Raw genomic sequence first — 23343 nt, 5'->3', positions numbered from 1 at the left:
CGCATGATCTTGGTGGCCAACTTACCGGTCCATTTCTTGAGATGAATTGTTCTCCGAAGTTTTCCCTCAAAATGGCCATAGAATCGCGGGCTGTGTGGCATGTAGCACCATCTTGTTGAAACCACATGTCAACCAAGTTCAGTTCTTCCATTTTTGGCAACAAAAAGTTTGTTAGCATCGAACGATAGCGATCGCCATTCACTGTAACGTTGCGTCCAACAGCATCTTTGAAAAAATACGGTCCAATGATTCCACCAGCGTACAAACCACACCAAACAGTGCATTTTTCGGGATGCATGGGCAGTTCTTGAACGGCTTCTGGTTGCTCTTCACTCCAAATGCGGCAATTTTGCTTATTTACGTAGCCATTCAACCAGAAATGAGCCTCATCGCTGAACAAAATTTGTCGATAAAAAAGCGGATTTTCTGCCAACTTTTCTAGGGTAATAAAATTCAATGATTTGCAAGCGTTGCTCGTTAGTAAGTCTATTCATGATGAAATGTCAAAGCATACTGAGCAAATAATAATGCATGAAAATCATAACCTCAAAAAATCTGAGCAAATACTAATGCATGAAAATCCTAACCTCAAAAAAATCACCTTTTATAAGAAGAAAATGAGATTTATTGCCGCTGATCGTCAGCGTATCTCTACTAATTCATTTGACTTTTGCGCTGCCATTTTCAAGTGAAGCTCCCAGAATTTATCGTCAGTTGAATAGTCGTACCTAGTCATTAGAAGTTTTGCTTGCTCATTTTCAAGTGCCAAGTAGTATAGCTGCTTCAGTGTCTTCGCTCTTGGTAGTAAGCAGATTCGAACGAATAGAATTATAAATGGAGTAAAGTATTAAAAATGAAAACTGAAGGAGGAAACAATTAATTTATGTATATTCTGTGATTGACATTTCAGCTATCTGATTAGTCTTTCATCTATTATCTTGAACAAATTCGAATGTTTATATGAACCTCATTTGAAGGGCGCTCTCACACTATTTAGAGAGATATTTTGTTACTTCCAGAGATCAACTGACGTTAATTAAACTGAGCCTCGATTGAAGAGAAACGAGTGATGAACTGAATGCTGCTCGTTCGAGTCGTCAGCAAACATTGTGTGTGTCAGAGAGTGAAGTTTACTGCAGTGGAGAGATCGTCAATGTGTTCCGCAATCAGTTTCAATTGAATTGAATGAAATTTTTCTGCACTGGACATCTCGACTCGCTTTTAAGCCACTTGCTTGTTTAGGTGTATTGACATTTTCGGCGAAATGTTCCTTTCGGTGCAATAGCATCTTTGGCGAAACGATGCTTTCGGTGAAATTACTCTGACCCTTATCGCTTATTAGACAATGAAATGCTATAGAAATGAGCAAAAGGTTATGGCGCTTATGGTGATGCAGCGCAAATTTTTTTTTCAACAAACAACTATTGTCATGTACGTTAACTGAGCTTAATACATGTATTGCAAGTTTTGCATTTTTTGAGATTACAATAAAATTAGTAGAACATGGAAAACCCGCAGATCACAGAATTACAGTATTGCAATTGTTAATTGTAAAGCAAGTTTTCCATGTACTGAATAGATTTTCCTACAGCATAAATGTTTTAATTTCTCTTGCAAGTAATGTATTTTCGGACAGTTTATGTCAATGTAATTAAAAATGCTTAACGCTCAAAAATTACTGCTAAAGTAAAGTGATAATATTTGTATTCTCTTGAAAGTGCATCTGTAGTATTAGGCTTAACTTGCTTTCTTGAAAAAAGAAATGTAATTTAATGTGAGTTTAGTGATAAAGCTTTATGCAGTTACTTAGCGAGCATTTCGTTGTTCAAGCGCTGAACGATTAGCTGCCCCTTGAAAAGATTAACAGTGAAAAATAAGTTCAAATAACTGTATAATTGGTTCAAACAACTGAGAATTTTGTCGTGAATATGAATTACTTTACTATGGGGTGGCTTTTCGAAATTTACCCTCTGAGAGAGTGATAAGTTTTTGATCGTGAATATCTCTTGTTGTATCTAACGAATCAACATAATTTTTGCTACATGCCATCGGAAATATGATCACAATTTTATGATAAAATATTCAGTTGTGTGACATAATCTCAAATAATTCAAAATTAAACTTTTCTGAAATGTTTGGTATAAACGAGTATCAAAGAGGATAATTCATAAGGCGCGTTTGCTATTGTTGCATTTTTGAAGCTCATAGCTCAAATGAAATGCAAATCCGAAATGAAATAATCGAAATTAAAATTCTGTATGCGGCTATTTTCAGAGCCGTTTGGACCGCCCATTAGTAGAACAGCTACAGACAAAATCACGTAAAAAGAAATCTCTTAACAAAAATTGGATCAGTTTGGATTCTATCGCCACTGCGAGCAGATGTATTGTGTGTCGTTTGCAAAGCTAGTTTCGCTTCCGACAAGAGCGATTACGTCACAGCTACTAGTCGTTTGCATTGGTTAAAAAACAACGAAAAGGGGACAACGATGGAGAGCATCACACAAAATCAGCCGTTCTAATGGCTCTAAAAGTTTTCTAAAGAATTATTAGGATTTCTTGGTAGCAAATCAAAGGTAAATATCCTCAGTTTAGAAACTAGAACAGTTTGATTAGATTTGTGCTCTTTTCGCTGTGTGAAATTCACAGAAATCGAGTTCAAGTGAAGCCTTCTTTGTTTTTGCGAGAAATGTGAAAAAGGGGAATGCTTGCATAATTCATACAATTGATCAACTAATTGATATTCGGAAGTGTTAAGGAACATGTCAGTTGTTTTCGTATTCATGACATCCAGTTATGTCTCTGACATTACCCACCCGCCTTTTTTTTTGCTTTCATGCATACAGGTAACTTTCGTGGGATTGTGCCATTGCTCAGTTGCACGAGTGACACCTCATTGAAACGTTTCATTTTCATCTTAGGGTGTATTTCATTGCTCAACAGTAACGTTTCATTACTCGTTTGTGGTGCGTGTCTTTGCTGGGTGTCATTGTTAAACTGACTGCACGAAAAATCTAAAGTGACAGTTTAGCTAAAACAACAATCGATTAGTTGTACCAAATTTTAACCAATCAAATTCAGGAAAACAACTAATATTTTAGTTGTTTTGCGATCGCTAGCTTTCCGTGCATTTATCTGAATAGCAAGCATTCGTTGAACCGGCTTTGAGCAAATTTGTTTAAAACCGCTAGAACATCGGTATCTGCTTCGAAAGTATGCATGTGAGTATCAGTGTCATGATATCTGGATGTAGACAGAGGAACAGAAACCAAACATAGTGTTTATAAAATACTTAATGCAACCTACCTAGCGCGACAATCGTAGCTAAAACAACGTCACACGTTGTTTTTCGAGGTTCATACACTGGTACTTGAGATTTCTTCGTTATACAACCATGTTCGGTACTCAAAGTAGCACAGACAAAGTGGCAAAAGTTGCTGCTAATTTTCATGCTTTCGCATCGAATATTTTGAACTGTGCTAGATTTCAGCTTTTCTCTGATTGCTGGTGCATTTTTTCAAGCGGGCTAAAGAAACTGCAAGGCGGATTACGACACGAGTACCAGAAAGTGTCCAAGTACGAGGGAAAAAACCATTTTCGGATGCGCCGATTCTGCCGTTCTCTGTCTTTGGTGTTTGGTTGACTTCTGGAAGTGAAGAGTTGTAACATCCATATATAGTTATGTGCCGCAGCAGACTCTATGTAGCTTTATGTAGCCGTCAGCCTTGAAGGAGTAGGAAGTGTGATAAAGAAAAGTTGGTCTGGTGTGGTTTTGTCTGGCGGGATACTGAAAGGACATGTTGGTTGCAGTCAGACAAGGGAGGAAAATCTATACTTAGCAAGCCTTTTGTTTTTCTCGTCAAGCAGCAGAGCACAAAAAGTGTCGCACTAGTTTTCCTTATCTGAAGTAGAGTGGAGGCCCTTACGTTGAAAAATGTTTCCCGTTGTTTTTTTTTGCGACGAGGTACCGTTCGATAGAATTGTTTTACCGTTTTGAGACAAGCGGCGAACGATGCCAAGATTATTCTCCGAAGACTGAATAAGATTTCAAGTATGTTGATCATTCAACTTGTCGTGGAGAAACACTTTTCGATGTAGAATCAGAACACAGCTGGGATCAGTTAAACAAAATAATACCCCGCATGAATTTAAGGATTAGTATGAAAATTGGTTCAAGTCTGGAAATTATCGCTATTATAGCAAAAAATAGCAAACTGCAAAACCCGCGTCTATTTCCGCTAGATCTAGGTCACTGAAGAATGGCATCTTCTGTTGCTCCATTGTGTTTGCACCAGCTGAACCTTAAAGTTATGATAAATAAGGCGAAATGTGCGAAACCGGAAAGGAAAGAAAAACGATGCCCAATGAATCTTTCGTTTTTCTCATGTTCCCAGCCAACCGACCAGCCAGCCAAGCTAAGGTACCGTAGTGTGGGTGGATGATTTGCCGGCTTCATATCTCAGAGACTCACAAAGTGCAAGCAGGACAGTGTGCGGTTTTTGGTTCCTGCAGTCGGGGCTGGGTTCTGCTCCGGAATGATAAATGGAGGCTCTATATTTCCCTTAACCGGAAACGCCCCCGTCTCAACACTTAATAGTTTAGAGCCCTTTGACGGGCCTTTTGTTCGGCGCAGGAATGCTTGCCGTGTAGTTGCAAACGATTGTTCCGGTTGGATGCCTAAATTAATTATACTTTTTCGTTTTTTTTTCTTCTCCCACCCATCATTATCCTCTTTCAGTTCCCATGAAATATGAAATCGGCTACCGGAACAGTATCGATCTGGACGCGGAACAGACTGAGGCCCGTTACGACCAGGGCATGCTGTCGGACATCATGAACGATGACCGGGCGGAGATGCAAAAGGCCGAGAGCTGCGTGGCGGACAATTTCAAATACGACCACGGACAGAAGGTAAACCGACAATTGATTGTGTGCTTTTTTGGGAAGTCAGATGGATGGGGGCTCTTGGTTCCGATATTTTTTTCTTTTGTGGCGTTTTTCCGTACCTAAACAGCCCAAACAGCCCGGCTTGTTGTTATGAAAATTGAGTACCTCCAATTAGTAATGCTTGACGGGATGAAAGAAATTGAATGCGATTGAGAGCGGTTTGGATTGTTTTGTCAGTGTCAGTTTCGTTTCTTTGTTCAATGAAATGACGGTAATTGTTTTTCACTTTTGTCTTCCAAACAGATTCAACGAAATGATCCTTGTGAAATCTGTCTCTGCATCGATGGTGAAATATTCTGCTGGTGGAAACAGTGCGGTAAGTATCAGAAACCTGTCTCCTATTACGTGTGCCGTATTTATTTGATTGTAGGGGAGAGTCGACAGCCTTGGGCCACTCGTGTTTCATCGAAAAGTATTTAAGGAATTTATTTGAACTTTTTATTGTAAGTAAAATAAGTAGTTTCTGAGATCTCCACTTATCAAAATCACTTGAAATCTTCAAAAGAAAAAAATATAAACTCAGTTTGTAGACGACAATGCAAATTTTTGGGCTCAAGATTTTTTATCATTAAATGGACAGAATGGAAGTTTTTTACTCGATTTTGCAAAGAATAATGAAAATAAATATCAGAGAATATGATTTAATGGATATGATCACAATTCGAATGTTGCCGGTTCGGATAGTAAATGGCAAACCACCTTTGCCTTTACTTTCTGACATATCAGGGACTCGGATGATTTACATCGCTAAAATGCCTAAGTTCGACTCATCTGGAAGAAGGTAAAAGTTTAGATTCGAGAAGCCTTCTGCTTACTTAAATGACCATTGTCACGTCTCACTTTTCCGCACTTTTTCTTCACATCTTTGCTGTTCCTTGAGTACTATGGCTCTATAATTTCATATTCTTTCTCCTCTCACAATCTCTAGTTAGTTTGATATCGTTAAAAACCTAAAAAGTAAAGGTCTTAGAATGCACAATCGAGTGCCTTGAACCACGGAGCAGTAGGCAGCCTTGTGCCACTTTTCATGAACAGAAAAAAAGGTGAATCGGAATCAGAAATAATTGGCTCAAGTGGCACGTTCCTTTAGTTATTTGGAGATTTGTGTCTTCTCTACCTGCCGACTCTCCCCTACGATGTAGGTTTGATTCACGTAGTCATTGTATAAAACAGTTATCGGTTGTCCAAAAGCATGGAACAAAATTTAGATTTCATAGTAAATTCAACGAGAAAAAAAACTTTCGAAAACCGGAAAACAATCGAACATTTGTAGAAAAAAGACAAAAACCGACACAATGTCCAAACAATGCACAGTGGTCCGAAACGGGAAATTAGCGTGACAAAAATATTTTCACTATTAAATATTAGTTTGTTTTGTAGTTGGCGTCCTCACAAAAGTTGTTTGTAATCAAATGGCGTTCCTTTGGATGAAACAAGTTACTAGAGTGATCCATATTTAGATTGAAATCTGAATTCTAATTTTCTTAGTTGAACTCAGAAATAATTTCGTTGTACAATACTTTATTGTATTCAAACTCGATTGAAGTATTTATTTTGGTAATAAATAAATTAAAACTGTTCTGCAATCTATTTTCGGCTGTAGTTTTTGTGTGTCTCATTTCTCGAATAGACAATGTATGGAACACTTGTAGAACTAATTTGATACTACACACTTCGAAAAAACCCTGTGATCTTACATCTTATTAGATGCACATAAATGGAGCCTCGCAGTTCACGCAAATTTACGTGGAAGAACATTTAATATTGTGTCCAAAATTCCTTAACATGAAATTTATTTAAACAAAAAAATTAATACTGATAGCGAGCGCCGCGACATGAACCGAGAATCATTGGATCGCAAAACACATCTGTTAATCGACTGAACCACAGGAGCACACAACTGCTTGGCTGGTAAAAGGTGCGTTTAAGAGTTATGCAATGTTTTTTTAGTTTTTTGAAAGTTTTTTTAAGACTAATTTAAATAAGTTAAAAAACTGACTTCCAATTTTCTCTTAAATTTTTACTAATATTATGGCCTTCCAGGAACCGCATCGATCTGGCATCTAATGAATATTGATATTTGAAGATTGACTTTTTTTAAAGAAAAAACGTGTTTAATCCACCTAGCAGTGAGATGATACCTTTTTTATCAATCCGCATGAATTTTTTGCATGAATATTCTTCGGTGTCTTAGTTCTCATGACATTATTTTAATGACCGTCGTTTTGAGCGGCAATTTGAGATTTTAATCACTCAATACTCTGTAATGTCAATGCTGCAAATCGGATCAAATCGTGTGATAATCGATTGAACATACCATGAAATGTCGAAGAAAGTTTCAGTTTAGAGTTTACGGTTATTTACGGTACTTCCAGAGCCGGTATTCAGGAACCAGCATAACCCAAAATGATTCGTATGGCCAAAAAATAAATATGACGAAATTGCAATAGTTTTCAGTCCAACTCTGAAGCTTTTTAGAATTGTCATCTTCTAGATTGGCTTGAATTTTAAAAACTCATCACTTTGTAATTCCAGAAACGGATAAAATTCATTAATTTTGCATGAGACCATAAATCCTTTAATTTGAATTTTTGTTTTTGAAATTCGATTTTTTGAGAAAAGAAAACCAGAATTCATAATCAGTGTAGCCGAAGTCAGTTAAATTCACCTGAGGAGATGTATAGTTATTTGAATCTTAGATGGTTCTTAGATTTCATTTGAATCTTAGATCGGTTCAGCCACCTATAAGAAAAATGAGTTACACTATTTTAATTTTGTTTGACAAATCGTCCTGTAGCTCAGGAACCAGAAGTCGGATCCAGACGTATTTCAGGAACTTTGTTTGGAAGCACTTCTCGTATGAATCTGAGTTTGTAGAAAATGGTTGAGTTATCTCCGAGAAAATTGAGTGAAATTATTTTTCACGACGCGCATTTGCTGATCTCGACGAACTGATTCGAATGGTATGTGGGAGTTATGTTCTTCCAGCATTCATTACTGTCAGTAGTTCAAATCAATATAATTACGCAATTGTTTTTGACTTGAAAATACTGCCATCTTGGCCATCCTCTGATTTACATATGTCATATTTGAACGAATATGTTGCCAAAAACGAACCGTGCTAAAATCGGTCGGAGGCAAAATTTCATGAAAAATGATGTAGTATGCAGTCTTTTTGGTACTTAGAAACAATTGTATGTAACAGTATAAAAATCGTGTTTCACGTTGCTCCCACGCATTGCTCTGTCATACAGCGCTCAAAACTCCTACTGCAGGAATAGGTGAAAAAGTCGCTTAAAGAAAAATATCGATATATCCGTTAAAATGGACGGATTTTAACAATCTATGGCTTGTTGGTTAGCTATTACCGTGCGGAATCTAAGTCTAAAAACATATTCTGTTTTTAAGGAAAATTTTGACATAAAACTTCGTATAACTCAAAAAGTAAACATCCGATCTCAAAACCATTCAATAGCGTTTTGGGTGACGGGGAGACCTTTCATTTGCGACTAGTTTGATCAAAACCGGTCCAGCTATCTCTGAGATCTCGACTTCTTAGTTGACAACACACGTGCGCACACACACACACACACACACACACACACACACACACACACACACACACACACACACACGGACATTTGCTCAGTTCGTCGAGCTGAATCGATTGGTATTTGAAACCAAACGTATCACAAAAAAAGTTAGAACAAAGAAAGTGATTTTTCAGGAGCCACCCTACTTTTAGTCGGGAAAATTGATGTCAACCGATCAAATGAAAAGCTATAGAGGTGCTTTTTTCAGAAAAACTGCTCAAAATAAAATTTTCTACAACTTCATTGAACAACAAAATCCTTTTTGAGTTCAATTAAGAAAATTAGATTTCAGATTTCAATCTTAATGAAGGCCACCCTGGTAACTTGTTTCATCAAAAAAGCGCCATTTGATTGAAAACAACTTTTATGAAAACGCCAACTACAAAAAAATTAATATTTAATAGTAAAAATATTTTTGTCACGCTAATTTCTCGTTTCGGACCTGCAATAACTTAAAACAGTGGCAGAACTATGAAATATTTTTAAGCCTTTTGGTTTCGCTATGTTATTTTAATCGTCAATGTAATCTCCTTCAAGTGCAATGCAAACAGTCCAATACATCTCTAGCTTTACGAATGTGGAAGGATTTATCTGTTGCCTACGAATAGGTTTCATATTCAGCAATTGCTTCTTCATTTGAGTTGAATTTCTTAACGGCGAGCATTTTTTTGAGATCAGCGATTGGCCGGTAGTCACTTGGGGCCAGATCTGAACCATACGGTGGATGAGGAAGCATTTCGAGGTGTAATTCGTTCAATTCAATAATCGATGCCATCGACTTGTGAATCGGTGCATTGCCTTGGTGAAATGGTGTTTTTTTCTTCGACATATGAGATCGTTTCTTCTTGATTTTTGAATGCAAACTATCTAACAACGCTATGTAGTATTCGCTACTGATTGTTTTATTTCAAGATAATCGATGATGATTATATCATGTGCATCCCAAAATACTGATGCCGTTTTGATTCCGGAGTAATGAGATGAAAATTCCCGGGCCTAACACATAGATGGTGCTAGTTTTATTACAGTTAATAGAATGTTGGTTTGCTGACTTCAAACGTGGTCGTAGAGATACCGATGATGCAGGACGCTGTGGAAGTCCAAATGAGGCGGTAACACCAGAAAACAAAAAAAATCCACAAATTCGCCTTGAATGATCAAAAAGTGAAGTTGCGTGAGTTAGCCGACATCGTATAGCTATCAAAAGCACGTGTTGGCTTTATATTACAGGAGCAATTGACTATGAGAATGCTCTGTTCAAAGTAGGTGCCGCGTAACGTAACAAATCGGAATTTTTGCGTCGATATGCGACGATGGATGAAACATGGATTCATCGCTTTACTTCAGAATCACAACGATTGTCATTTGAGTGGACAGCAACTGGTAAATCTCGCCCAAAGTGCGTGGTGTAATATTTATCGACTATCTTGAGAAAGGAAATACCATTACCGGTGAATATTATATAGCGTTATTGGAGCGTTTGAAGGCTGAAATTGCAAAGAAACGTCCGCATATGGCAAAGAAAAAGATTTTTTTTCATCAAGACAACGCACCGTGTAACAAGTCAATCCAAACAATCGCAAAACTACATTAATTGAACTACAAATTGCTCTCACATCCACTGTATTCGCCAGATTTGACTCCCAGTAACTACTAGCTGTTCGCAGACCTGAAAAAAATGCTCGCCTGTAAGTAATTCTGCACTAATGAAGAGGTTATCGCTGAAACTGAGGCCTACTTTGAGGTAAAAGATAAATCGTTCTACAAAAGTGGTAAGAGCGGCGGTGGAATGATTGCGTTGCTCTTGATGGAGATTACGTTGATGAATAAAGTAGATTTTGAATCAATAAAATCGTGTTCTCTTTCTTAGGCCCGGGACTGTTCTGCCCATGTTTAACACGATGAGTGTTAATTAATTTGTGGACTTTTCTATGTAACCTGGAGTAACATCGTAAATTGGACGACCAGAACGTTCACTATTATCGGTGTCTGTACGACCACGTTTAAATTCAGCAAACCAATAACAACTGATTGTTTCCGGCAGAGCACAGTCCAGATAACACTTTGGAAGCCGTTGCTAAGCTTGTGCAGTATTTTTTTCATCAAAAAGCAATGATAATTTAACACACAAAATTGCTTTGAATCCATTATTGAAAATTACAAAAGTAGCTTCACTTAAATGACTGTAAGTTTTTTCCTGGTTAATCGAAATGTCATGAAATTTCACACATAGTCTTTTGAAAGTTGGTACTTCATCAACAATTGTGGCGCCATCTGTGTGTCAGTCACACAACTTATTGAGTAACGGGTTATGCTTATTCTGTAGTTTTTAGGTTTACCCTGATTTGCTTTGCTTTTAACATTTGTGTAACAGATATTTGAATAACGCAGAATGTTGCGTTTTTCTGGATAAAAAGTACGGAAAGCGTATTTCGGTATCATTATTAGTTAAAATTTAGATGTTTAACTAAAATTTGGTCATAAAAATTGTATCATTTTTTATTTATTTCTAAAATCTAGATCATTCTAATTTACTTTTCAGATTCACAAGATTCGCACGAATTGCCGCTTTCAATTCAATTTGCCACGCAGACGGCAGAGACACGCCAGTGGCCGCAACTGTCGAACACTCCTACTTCGGATAGCGTGTTGCCACCATCATCATCATCATCAGCAGCAGCAGCAGCCGCGCTAACACCGCCACCAACAATGACAACCAGAACGACTTCGGTCATTCCACGGATAACCAACGATGTGACCAGTTCTGCATCATCATCATCATCATCTTCTTCATCCTTCCACTTTCCACCCACAGCAGCTGCTGTCCCAGCAGGTTCCGACCAACTGAATAGCAATATGCGAATATTGCATCCTGGACCACCGGAGGATATACCCCAGAATATCCTGTCGTTTCCACAAACGCCACCGATTATGATGTATAGGCCAGCGATTGGAAAAAATGCGACCAATTCGGATGTGGCCCTCACCAATCGGAACAAACACAAGGGACCGCCGAAAAAAGTCAAGCCACTTCGTTTGAATGATGGACTCGGGCTTGATGCGGGCAGCAACAAAAAGCCTTACCGGAAGTCGATCGGCAAGGGTTACGTGGTTAACTACGAACATACTGAACGTGTTCTGACGGAACCGGAGCGCAGAGTGACTGAACGAGTAGTCAATTCCGATAATCTGCTTATTTTGAATGATGGGGACCGTAGTTCAGAGGAGAATCCGTCTGGTGGCAGATTTATGGTACACACGGATGGGGTCCGCAGAAACGGTCCTAGTGGTAAAGTTGACGATAATAACGATGATGACGATGAGGATATTGATGATGATGACGACGAAGACGATGATGAGGACGATAGTGATGAATCAGAAGAAAACCACGATAGTAGTGGCGCTTTCCGGAATCGACCAGGAACAAGTGGTAAGTTTCAATTGAGAATAGAGACCTCGAGTCCACTAAGTGCAGAATATGAACTACGCGTTTGGGGCCGATCACTCATATTGAATTTTGTTATTCCTTCAGGCGGAACATTCGGTGGCTACGGTTACGGGATGATCAAGGAACCGGACGAGGACAAACAGCAGCATTATATAATCACATCGTCCGGTCATGTCGAAATGTTTGATGACACCAACATGGAGGCCACGGAAAATGTCTTTCGCTTGAATCGGTTATCTCAACAACAGCCACTAACGGTGGAATCGACATCCAGTTCCACTGGCCAGCCCTTTGTTACGGCATCAAGCGGCACGTTGGATGAGTTGAACAAGCCGCAGGCGACCATTTTATCGATTCGTGAAAACAAAGGGCAAAGTAGGCCAATCCCTCCCATGATATCACTGACAACCAATGTGACAAAACACTCGAATGATTCCGATTCCATCATTTCGAGTTTGATTCGAGGAGACGGTCCGCCACTGCCACCACCGCTGACGGCCTACGCGCCACAATATTCCGGGTCGGTAATCGATGTGATAAATTCGACGGTGGACGGAGACTATCTGGATGATAATCAGACGGAATTCATTTATCCCGCCGTACCTGGTTTAGGTGGCAGAACCGGTGGAAGCAGAGTAGACGGAGGTGGGAAATTGAAAATAGCAAGTACAATTCCACCGACCGATAGTGGCATCGGGGTGGGTGAAAGGAGCGTGACCGAACAGCATTGCGTTGTGATGGGTAAGTTTCCCATAGGCAGGGTAGTCGAACCTAGCGTCTGCTGAGTATTGAACGTTTTGTGAATCTAATGTAAATCTGTATCTAAAAGTTCTAAACTAACATTATTTCAATAGACTTTGGCTGTCATGATACAAAACTTGATCGGTTGTAAGAGTTTTTGCCATGACATAACTTTCCTTTATCTATATATGGGACGTTCCACATAAAATGAGCCACCAACCTTTTTTCCTACCTAATTTTTTTTTCGGTTATAAACTCAAAAATATTCCATACGTATGTTTTTCACTTCAAAATGATACGTGGAATTTTGGAGAATTCCACATGGTCTGCTTTTACAAAAAACGAGCCTTTTTTCAACAGCCTGTACCAAAAAATTTAACAAAAAGATACAGAAATCGTCCAAGACATGAAACTTGCATCTTTTCCTTAAATTTCAAATAAACAATCTAATTGTTTTCTTTTTAATTTTCGCCAATTTTAATTCACCTAATCGTGTAATGAAACCAAAGAGATTGTTTAACTAGTATAACCTACAGAATGAAATAGTTCTCTGATCGGTTAGGCCATCCAGGAGAAACCGAAGTGAATTCCATTTTTGTAGATACTTCCGGTACTGGAATCCGAGAACCAGTATAATCGTAGTCGGTTCGTATGGTCATCAACTAACATGTTTCAAATAAAAGGTCTTATGGTCTCATAAGTTTCTATTAAATTTGATCCCTATCCGACTTTCGGTTCCGGAATTGCAAAGAATATGAGCAAATTTATGAAAAAAAATCGCTCTTAATTTTCTTGGAAAATTTTTTTTACCGATTTTCACAAACTAAGATGCAAATAACGTCTTGAAATTCTGTAAAATGTTTTCGAAAAGTAGACATCGATCCGACTTTCGGTTTAGGAATTATAGCGCGAAAGCGAAAAATATTTAATTTCGATGAGTATTTTTTCACAAGTGATGGCGAAACGAGGTGCAAATTTTTAGAAAACTACTGGCTAATTCATCTTGTTAGCCGATCTTGTTAGATGGTCGATATATTAATCTACTACCGTTTCCGAAAGCACCGGTAATAGTGAAGAAAAGCTCCAAAAATGGAACTCACTTCGATTATTCAGTAACGGTTAAAAATGATTTTCACAAATCATGATTCAAGTTAAAGCTATTATCATCTTAAAAGATGATTGTCAAAACTTTCAAACCGTCATACATAACGACGATGGAAAAACGTGCTGGTACGGAAGAAGAAAATACCATAGCCTTCCGAACGAAACATATCATATCTTTATATGAAAATTATAAAGCGCATGAAATGAAAATGTAATTGAATCGACTCTGAAAACGATAGATACTTCTGTTTAAAGGTAACGTTTATTGTAAAGGTGGATTAAAATAGCTATAGAAATAATTTTGCTTATATTTATAGATTCGCGTGCTTCCACAATTTTGCTTTTCCATTGAATGACCAACCAGAGCGATGCTTCCAAGCTGATGAATCGCATACTTCTTCACAACCATCGTCTCCGTTAGGAAAATCCAGTAAGCCAGCATAGTATCTTTGATTTTTAGCAGACAAAACAGGCCACTACTCTCCATTAATCAAAATTTCAATCACATATAATTGCAAATTGTTGGCTTGATTTATTTCAATTAAAACTTAGAAATATTTTCAATCTAAAGGTTGATACAAAATTGACTGAACAGTAACTGTTCAAAAGCTGATCACATTCCTACATGTATTTACCGTTGAATTTCTAATTTGCACGCCTATATAGAAAACAAAGATGTGTTCCACTTTTAAAAGAATGGTCCAAGTTAAAAAATGTTTTATTTGTTTATAACTTTTAAATTTTTTTTTTATTAAACCAGTTGATGTTTTTTTTGGAATCGTTTACGTGCAAACTAAGGAAAAGTAGCAGCTTTTCACGGCTTGGACAATTTTTGGTATCTTCAGTAGATTTTTCGATACACTGAGGTCTCTTACGCGGGGCGTACCGCGTAAAAAACAAAATGATTCAAAATGCTTTCGATCGAATGTGTAAAAAATTCATTCAGAGCTATTTTTAAATTTACCTCAACTAAAATTTTTTAATATTTTTTAATTTTAACTTTTTTCCATTGATTTGAATTGGAATAATCCTATTTGGAAGGACTGCTATACTGGTACATCAAAACCATTATTTGTAACATCTGCCAATCAATCCAGTGGTTCAAACGAAAATACGAGTTCATTTTCACTTCGCCATAACAGAAATGTGCACTCTTTGCACATTATTTTTCCTAATACTGATTCTCAGGTCTCTTATTGCGATTGTATGCCAAATAATACACAAAATGATGTGGTCGTTTGACTAATTTATACGATTGCCTTATATTTGAATGCCCGGGTTGACGCTTCAATGCATCGGGTGCTTATCTTACAAGCTAGTTTTCGTATGTTCGAGTCCCGATCTGGAAGGATTCTTGGTGTCAGTAGGATCGTAGTACTAGCCATGTAATGATTCTGTACACTAAGAAGAATCAGCTGCGAAGTCTGTTGTTGAAACAGAAACGCCGAATTCCACAAAAAGGAATATAATGCCAAGACTTTACTTTTATACTTAACTTACTTACTTAGCTCAACGTTCATGTAATGTACAAGTTAAAGTACACTATATTGATTGCAAGTCATTTTATTACTAAATTTCTAGTAGAAAATTTATCCGGTGGATGTAACGCCACCTAACACCGATAAAGAACGACTTTGTTATGACAACGGACTAGCGGTGAGGGACTCTTAAAGGGAAGTAAAAAGGAGAATTTTCCTCCTGATTTCACCCACGATTTGAAATGTCATGTTGTGTCTGCACAGGGTGGGACAAAATATTAATTTCAGCTCCACTAAGCTTTTCGTGTTCCTTTTGGGTCCCATAAGCGCCATGCAAAATTTTAGCTTGATCAGAGAAACTATATTTTCGCGCCCGAGGTTTCTGTACGGGATTTAGTATGGAGAAATTCATTTTTTACAAAAAAAAATCGACTAGAGATCAATCTTTGAACTCTAATAATCAGTGCGTATGTCATTTTTGTGAGGAATTTAACGAAGAAGAAAAACTTCGAAGACTGCAAAATAATCCGACATTTGTAAAAAAAAAAGTTATTAAAGGAAAACCGATACAAGGTCCGAACGATGGCTCATTCCTTAATATATCTAGCACCACTGCTGCTAATAATGGTAATATGATTTTAGTTTCTTTTGTTATGCTATAACGGTTGATCTGAGTTGTTCGATATCTTGACGATAGTTACTCAACTTAGAATGAAGAGTATTTGAGCTTTGAGCTTGAGCTTGAGCGACCACCCCTGGTTGCTACTCCGTTACTGATCGGGATTAGCTGAAATTGTACAGGGAGTTTCTAGATGATCCGACCTGGGACTGGTAAATCATCCTTCAATGTACATCTTCTGGTAATCCTAGAAATCATTGATCAGTACCGGCGCCGGCCAGGCCCGAACGTAGATCGTCTAAGGAATGTGAAGGAATGTTAGTCCAACACTTGTTGTTACTAGAGGCCGTATATACTACTGCGCACTCCACAAGTGTCACGGGAGAAGGATATTTGTTAGTAAACATATCAGTATTGGTTTCGCGCGCGACTCAGTATCTTCCGGTTTCAAGATGCTCGGATGCACCACTAAACTCACTGACTTCCTGAGAGAACGTTTCAACAATATCCTATATTAAAGTCCCGGGAAGTCTTGATTCACAGATCTTATTCGAGGAAACTAAAGAAAAATTTGCAATACTATCGCGTAAAGAATAAAAGCTTCCCTATTTTTTTTAAATGAAATTACGTGATACAAAATAAACGAGTGAATAGGATGTATACAAAATAGTTGATTCATTGCATTGACATATTCTGAACAGTTGTTATAAAATCATTTTAAATCACCAAATATAGGTAAAAAGATTTCACGCGCGTCTTTATTATTTCCGCTTTATTATTTTAATTATTAAATAAAATTAATAATTGGCTATACTGGTTGATCTGGGCAGCCTGCTACCGAGAAAAATATTAATTTGTTGTTTGAAATATTAATATCAAGTGTTTTTACTATGTATTCAATATACCGATATATGTTATCTCTGTTATTAACTTTGTAATATCAACAGATTTGCGCAATAGTTATCAATTCAATTTATAATCCTGAAAGACAATCAATAACATGGAAGAAGAAAACATTCCAAATACAACCTTTCTCCGAAGCTAGACGGAAATTAATAGATTGAATGAAGAGATAATTTAGTAAAATAGAGTAATCAGAAGTGAAACATTGAAAATATCTGATAACTGAAAGGAAAAATAAACTCCTGCAATTGTCGCCTTCAACGACATGGAAGCAGGAACCCAGTGGATCTATTCTTGGTTCATTTTTTTCCGCCGGATTCCACACGGCATCTAGGCTGGTACTGTCCGGAGAGAGCTAATAGGTACTATCAATCTCCTAGTGGACCCCAGCCCCTTCAACTTAGAATGAAGAGTATTTTTAAGTGACAAACCATGCTCCAAACCTTACTGTACAAATATATTACACACACAAATATTTATGTAAATTATGTTTTTGTTTTCATAAAATAGTATCGTCTGTATTTTCTTAACTATAAGAGAAAATTCAGCAGCTAGAAGTTCTATATGGAAGATCTATAATAGAGCAGAAACTGGAACAAACGTATCCCCAGCAAGCCGTTCTAGTTTTATTTATTCGACCAGTTCTTCTGTCAAATTTAAAACTGGTCTACGATGTCGTTCTATTTTTTGTATATTTGAAAGACGAGTAAAACACTGCTAGGGCTGCCAGTTTTCCTTGTTATAAAATTCACATTTGAGTTTTGTAACTGACATAAATTATGCATCTTGAACTAGAACACTACTGAATATGCCCTAAGAGATAGAGGAGTTTGTATATTCGGCAAAGTTATTGGATTTGAGTTTTTCTAAAATATTGTAGGAGATTTCAAAAACCTGTAAAAAGTTAGACTTTTTTGAGTCTTTACAGTGAGTTTTGGAACATGGCTTGTCACTTGAAAAAAAATCTTCGTACTAAGCTGAGTAACTATCGTTAAGACATCAAACAACTCTGATCAACCGTTATAATATAATAAAAGAAAGCAAAATCATATTACCACCATTAGCAGCAGTGATGCTAGATATATTAAGAAGTGAGCTATTGTTCGGAGTTTGTATCGGTTTTCCTTCAATAAACTTTTTCTACAAATCTCGGATTATTTTGCGATCTTCGAAGGAAATTGCCAACATTTTTGCATGAATTTTTTGAGTTGTTTGTTAACATAGCGACTTGACTTTTGTTACATTTACTCTGTGTGCACTGTCTGTTTTGCCAACTATTTATTTATTTGATGAGCTGTTGAAAATTTGATCACCTTTTGCTAAAGGTTAGTGATTTCTGAAGGACCTTTTTTGTCCCATGAATTTTTCGTTTTTGCTTCTCACTAGACGATTTTCCCGGATATATTTCGGTTGCAAACAAGTTTGTTTGTGCTATTCTATGTGCTCAATCAAATAGAAATAACTGGTGCCGTGTGGCGAGAGCTTTCTTTATCTTCGGAATTGGAACCGATATCGTCATGCCACGATAGCATATTTTGGCTCTGGTGACTGCGGCTGGTCACACTTGGTCTAATGTTCATCGAATCACGCAAGGACACCCCAAGGAAGAAGGACAATATATTTATTTGGGTTCAAACACTGCGATCAATTTGTTATCCGGAACGAAGTTGAAAGCTAAGTTATGTGATCTAATTTGGACTTTAATTTTTGTTGCAATTGAGCAAATTCGTTGACATTTGTGTGAATGAGTGGTGTCCGGAATTTTCCAAATAGTTAAACCATTTCAGATAACTATAAGACTAGATTTATAGCGGTGGCGTTGATCCGGTAGCGGTTTATTGATTTATTAACCTGTTGTGATTTGCTGGATTTAACGGTGTTCCTGCTGCTGCTGCCAACATATCAAATATGCTAGGAAAACTTTCTCATCTTTGTTTTCTGTTCTTCGCAGGTGTTTCGTACAAAGTTGGTGCGGTGCTGAAACAGGAAACCGGAAACTGTCTGCACTGTGTGTGTGTTGCCGGCCCCGAAAACGATCCGGTGCCGCGAGTCACCTGCACTCCGCTGAACTGTCCCCCACTAATACTTCCGGATATACTGGATGGGGCCGGATTCTAAAAGATGCCAACGTTCGCCCACCGATCGATGTGGTAAGTTGTACAAATGGCTGTATATATTTCCAATTTCGTTTCGATTAGTTTTAACAGTCGATATCGTGCGGTAGAAGCCTCCGGGTAGATCTCAGCTGGATTTCAAATATAAAGCTGTTTAATAGCTAAAGCACGATGCAAGCGAATGGGGGAAAGAATGTTGAATATTGGATAACAACGGTTGCAACAAACTCTCATCTATTGGTACTGAAGCTCCTATGTAGGCAATCGAACGAAACACTGATATGGATTGGGAATCGAACTCACTCTCGAGTCCCACGCGGTTCCGAGACGAGATGTGTTTCTTCAGCGCAATAATTTATTTCGGAATTCTCTTAAATGGAATCAGCAGAATTGTTTTTGTACCGAGGTCGATGTATATGGCAACTATAAATCATAAACGATTGTTCAGTATTTATGTACGGCAATACTGTTGTGTTCGGTTAGTTGAAACACAACCGGATTGGGATAGTTCGTAATATAACTCAACAGAGCGTAAAGAATTTTGAATGCTATTATAATGAGATAACTTTCAGTTGGGTTTCAAAGCTGACAAAGTATAAATAATCTACGCTAAAATCTAGTTATAATATTGGATAATATGCATAGGAAATATTATAGTCATGCATCAAAACTGTCAGTATCAAAATTGGGTGAAAACGGTAGTGCCTGATAAACTAATCGAAAACTTGAAAACAATTTCCGGCGTTTAATTCAATTTAGCAAATTCTGCGATAGAAAGTTCATCCTTCAGCATGTACGGAACAGCGATGCTTTACTTGAAGATACTGGAGCTCGTGGATCCGTTGAGATTTGAAAAAATCTATTTTCATCCATCTATTGATGTAACGAAATCTTCCAAAAGCTGTTTTAAAATTGTCAATACATTACTCGATGGGGATCTGAGTCAACCGCAAGAGAATTTTTCAGAATTATTGGAAGTGACTCAACAAGCAACAAGTCTCTGTACGATTGAGATCCATGAGAATTATTCAAAAGCAAGGCAGTTGGATGCCTCATGAACTGAAACCGACCTCAACATCAACACCAAAGCCGAATATTCAGGCAGGCATCTTGGTGGGTCCAAAAGGGTTTTGTGTACCAAGAGCTAGGCGATACTATAACGGGTGATCAGTAAAGGCTGCAATTGAAGCGTTTGAGCCGTGAATTACGCGAAGAACGGCCGGAATACAAGCAAAGACATGATAAAGTTATTCTCCTGCATGACAACGCTTGGTCTCATGTCACAAAGGTCGTGAGAAAACATTTGGAAACGCTCGAGTGGGACGTTTTGTCGCACCCGCCGTATTCTCCTGAAATTGCTCCTTCAAATTACATGATCTGGCATGTCATCGGTTTACTTCTTTCGTGGAAATCGAAAATTGGCTTCAATTCAGTTTGGCGTGAATCGTGTTCGTGTCAAAAGGTGTACTTATTATCACTGGATTTTTTTTTTGAATTTTTAAATTTTTTTCGTATATATGATTTTTGTGCATTGTAGTGACGGTTGGTTAGTTCTTTAATATGTTCATTCCGTACTGAATCCAGTGATTATTAAATGCTTACGATTACGTGGAAAATGAAAATGTTATTGTGTCTCGAAAATGAATTGTCCGTGCGGGGCTAAACCGGACAAGGGGGGCTCAATCCGACTAACTAATGCTTGTTTTTCCAAGTCACAAATTGGGAATTGTAGCTTAATGTTGAAGCTACACATCTGTATAGATAAATGGGTAAAAATCTAAGTTTTATGGTTGTTTTTGTTCTGAATTTCCAAGAAATGTCCGGTTTCGCGCCATAGAGTGTTCGGTTAAACTCCTCAGCATCTGAAATTTTTAATTTCAGGCTGGTCACTTCATCGCGACTTTTTCCGGAAACCAATGCATATTTTGCTAAACCAAAAGTTGGGAATTGTAGCTGAAGGTTGAATCAACACAACGGTATAGACAGGAGCGGCAAGTTGCATGAAATATTGGGGGACTCAAAAAATTATTACTACATATCATTCAACTTTGCAATATACAAAATATTTTTATAAAGGGAACGGAGAGGTTAGAGCAAATAAAAAGCAACCAAGTAAGCAAGTTTAGTATCTCTTCGAACTGTTTTGACACGATCACGAACATTTTCCTTACTAATCCAGTAATCAGTCGGTGTTGAACAGTCGTTCGCACCGCACGCGTATAGCTCCTGGCTCCTGGAAATTTTTTCTGGCTACCTAGAGTTTCATTGATTCAAGGCTTCAGTCTTTTCAAGGCTACCTGAATCAATTACTCAGCCTTTCTCAAGGCTATACAAAGAGTGATATTCTAATATAATCAGTCTTTTTCAAGACTAAGAAATTAATCAGCCTTTTTTAGGGCTAGCTATTCAAAGAACTATTCTTCGAACTAATCAGTCTTTATTAAGACTACCACAAAATCAGTCTTTATCAAGACTTTTCCAAACTAGGAGTCTAATCAAAGACTAATTTAGCCTAGTTAAATTAATTTCAAATTCCATTCATTTCAAAAATGCCTGCATCCAACCGGAAAGGTAACAAGCCTAAGGCTAAAAATAATTCAATACGGATCACAATTCGTTATTCAACATTTTCCTAATAACATTCACGAGCTTATAGAATCTGAATGTAAAAATAAAAGACAACGGACGAATTTCCCTTCCGTTGATCCTATGCCGTCTAACAATATTAACGAAATTCTTCCTGAATCCGATTGTAGCGACATAGAAAAAATTCTTCAAAAATTCCCAAAATGGACGCTTGTCGTTTTGGGAAGAAACAACAATCTATGCCACCAGTGATGGTGATGATTTCCGACTTTAAAGCATTCCGTACTGAGCTTTCTACTTTTCTCCCGGAAGTAAAAGTCTCATTTCAAATCGGACGAAGAGGAGAATGTCGAGTCTTGGTTGATGGATTGGAAGATTACGAACGTTTTATCTGAAATTTGTCCGAGAAACTTCATAAATTTTATTCATATGATATCAAATCAGACAGACCCTTCAAGGCTGTCTTGAAAGGCTTATCAAATGATCAAAGTACTGATGAAATTAAAAATGAACTAAAAGAATTGCTTGGTTTTGCCCCTTCCCAAGTAATATTTATGAAAAAATAGCTAATGGTACTTCTAAACCACGCTCTGGAATTTCCCATGAACTTTACTTAATACACTTCAACCGAAGTGATGTAAACAATTTGAAAACTTTAGAAAAAGTACGTTTCATTTCCCACATTATAAACGGCATAATCGTATTACAAACTTAACGCAATGTCGTCGTTGCCTGTACGTTGTACTTGGCTTCCGCCGTTGTTTCCAGAATTTAAAGCTTTTTTGCGAAAAAGTGCTTACAGATGTATTTTTGAAAGTATTGTTCGTCACTAGCGACAACTTTCTCTCATCTTTCCCGAAATTTTCGGATCCCGGCTCGAAAAAAGGAGTCCTCTTTTGACGCAATCGATGAAGCAATCCATTTTTCCAACTCTTCGAAGGATTGAAATTGTTGATCTGCCAGGCCGTGTGCCATCGAACGGAATAGGTGGAAGTCAGAAGGGGCGACATCTGGGGAATACGGCGTGTGGGGCAAGACTTCCCATTTCAGAGTTTCCAGGTACTTTTTGACCACTTTTGCGACGTGAGGCCGAGCATTGTCGTGTTGGAGGATGACTTTGTCATGTCGCTCTTGATACTGCGGCCGCTTTTCTTTTAGCGCGCGACTAAGGCGCATCAGTTGCGTTCGGTAGCGATCTCCTGAGATGGTTTCACCCGGTTTTAAGAGCTCGTTGTAAATTGTTATTAATCTTTGAATGTTTTTTTTCTCTTCCACCATCATGTTTGTCTTCGATATCGAAATCACCATTTTTAAAACGTTGAAACCACTTCCGACACGTTCTTTTACTCAGAACAGCATCACCGTAAGTTTCTGAAAGCATTCGATGCGCTTCAGTTGCATTTTTTTCGAATTGTAACTGATAAGTAAAACTTCCCGCAAATGGCGAGAATTGGGCACATAAACAGACATTTTCGAGCGTGAATAAAACGAAAACAAGAAGAACTGTCACTGAAACGGCGATGAGAACTCGTTAGGCACTGTACACACCCACTTTAAAGGCATTATCATCTATGTATTTCAACCAACCTCAGCCGGTACAGCCACCTATCGCAAAACGGCGGAAGCAAAGTTGTACACCTGATAGATATACGGTGTTTGAATTGTGATAAATCGCATTCGAAAGACGTTTCTCCAATGAATGAAACCACAGATAAATTTTCATGTTCAAATTGCGATGGAAATCATAAATCCAATTATTTGAAATGTCCTGTCAAGGAAAAAAAATTAAACGCTCGTTCGTCAAATTAACG

At 37.7% G+C, this 23343-nt stretch overlaps 1 protein-coding gene across 2 annotated transcripts in view; it reads left to right on the top strand.

Moving 5' to 3' along the window:
- LOC131435810 (uncharacterized) overlaps nucleotides 1-23343 on the top strand; it is a 202801-nt gene that overhangs the window by 134341 nt on the left and 45117 nt on the right. For both annotated transcript variants that reach the window (XM_058604023.1, XM_058604022.1), the window contains exons 4-8: nucleotides 4738-4910; nucleotides 5190-5262; nucleotides 11082-11969; nucleotides 12072-12728; nucleotides 18784-18982. In XM_058604023.1, coding sequence (XP_058460006.1) covers nucleotides 4738-4910; nucleotides 5190-5262; nucleotides 11082-11969; nucleotides 12072-12728; nucleotides 18784-18950 — 1958 coding nt within the window. In that variant the 3' untranslated portion in view covers nucleotides 18951-18982. The remainder of the gene's footprint in view (nucleotides 1-4737; nucleotides 4911-5189; nucleotides 5263-11081; nucleotides 11970-12071; nucleotides 12729-18783; nucleotides 18983-23343) is intronic.

This window comes from Malaya genurostris, chromosome 3 (genome assembly GCF_030247185.1).
Source record: "Malaya genurostris strain Urasoe2022 chromosome 3, Malgen_1.1, whole genome shotgun sequence".
Taxonomy (NCBI): Eukaryota; Metazoa; Arthropoda; class Insecta; order Diptera; family Culicidae; genus Malaya; species Malaya genurostris.
The sequence above is the reverse complement of the archived record's forward strand: the minus strand, read 5'-3'. Positions and strand labels throughout refer to the sequence as shown.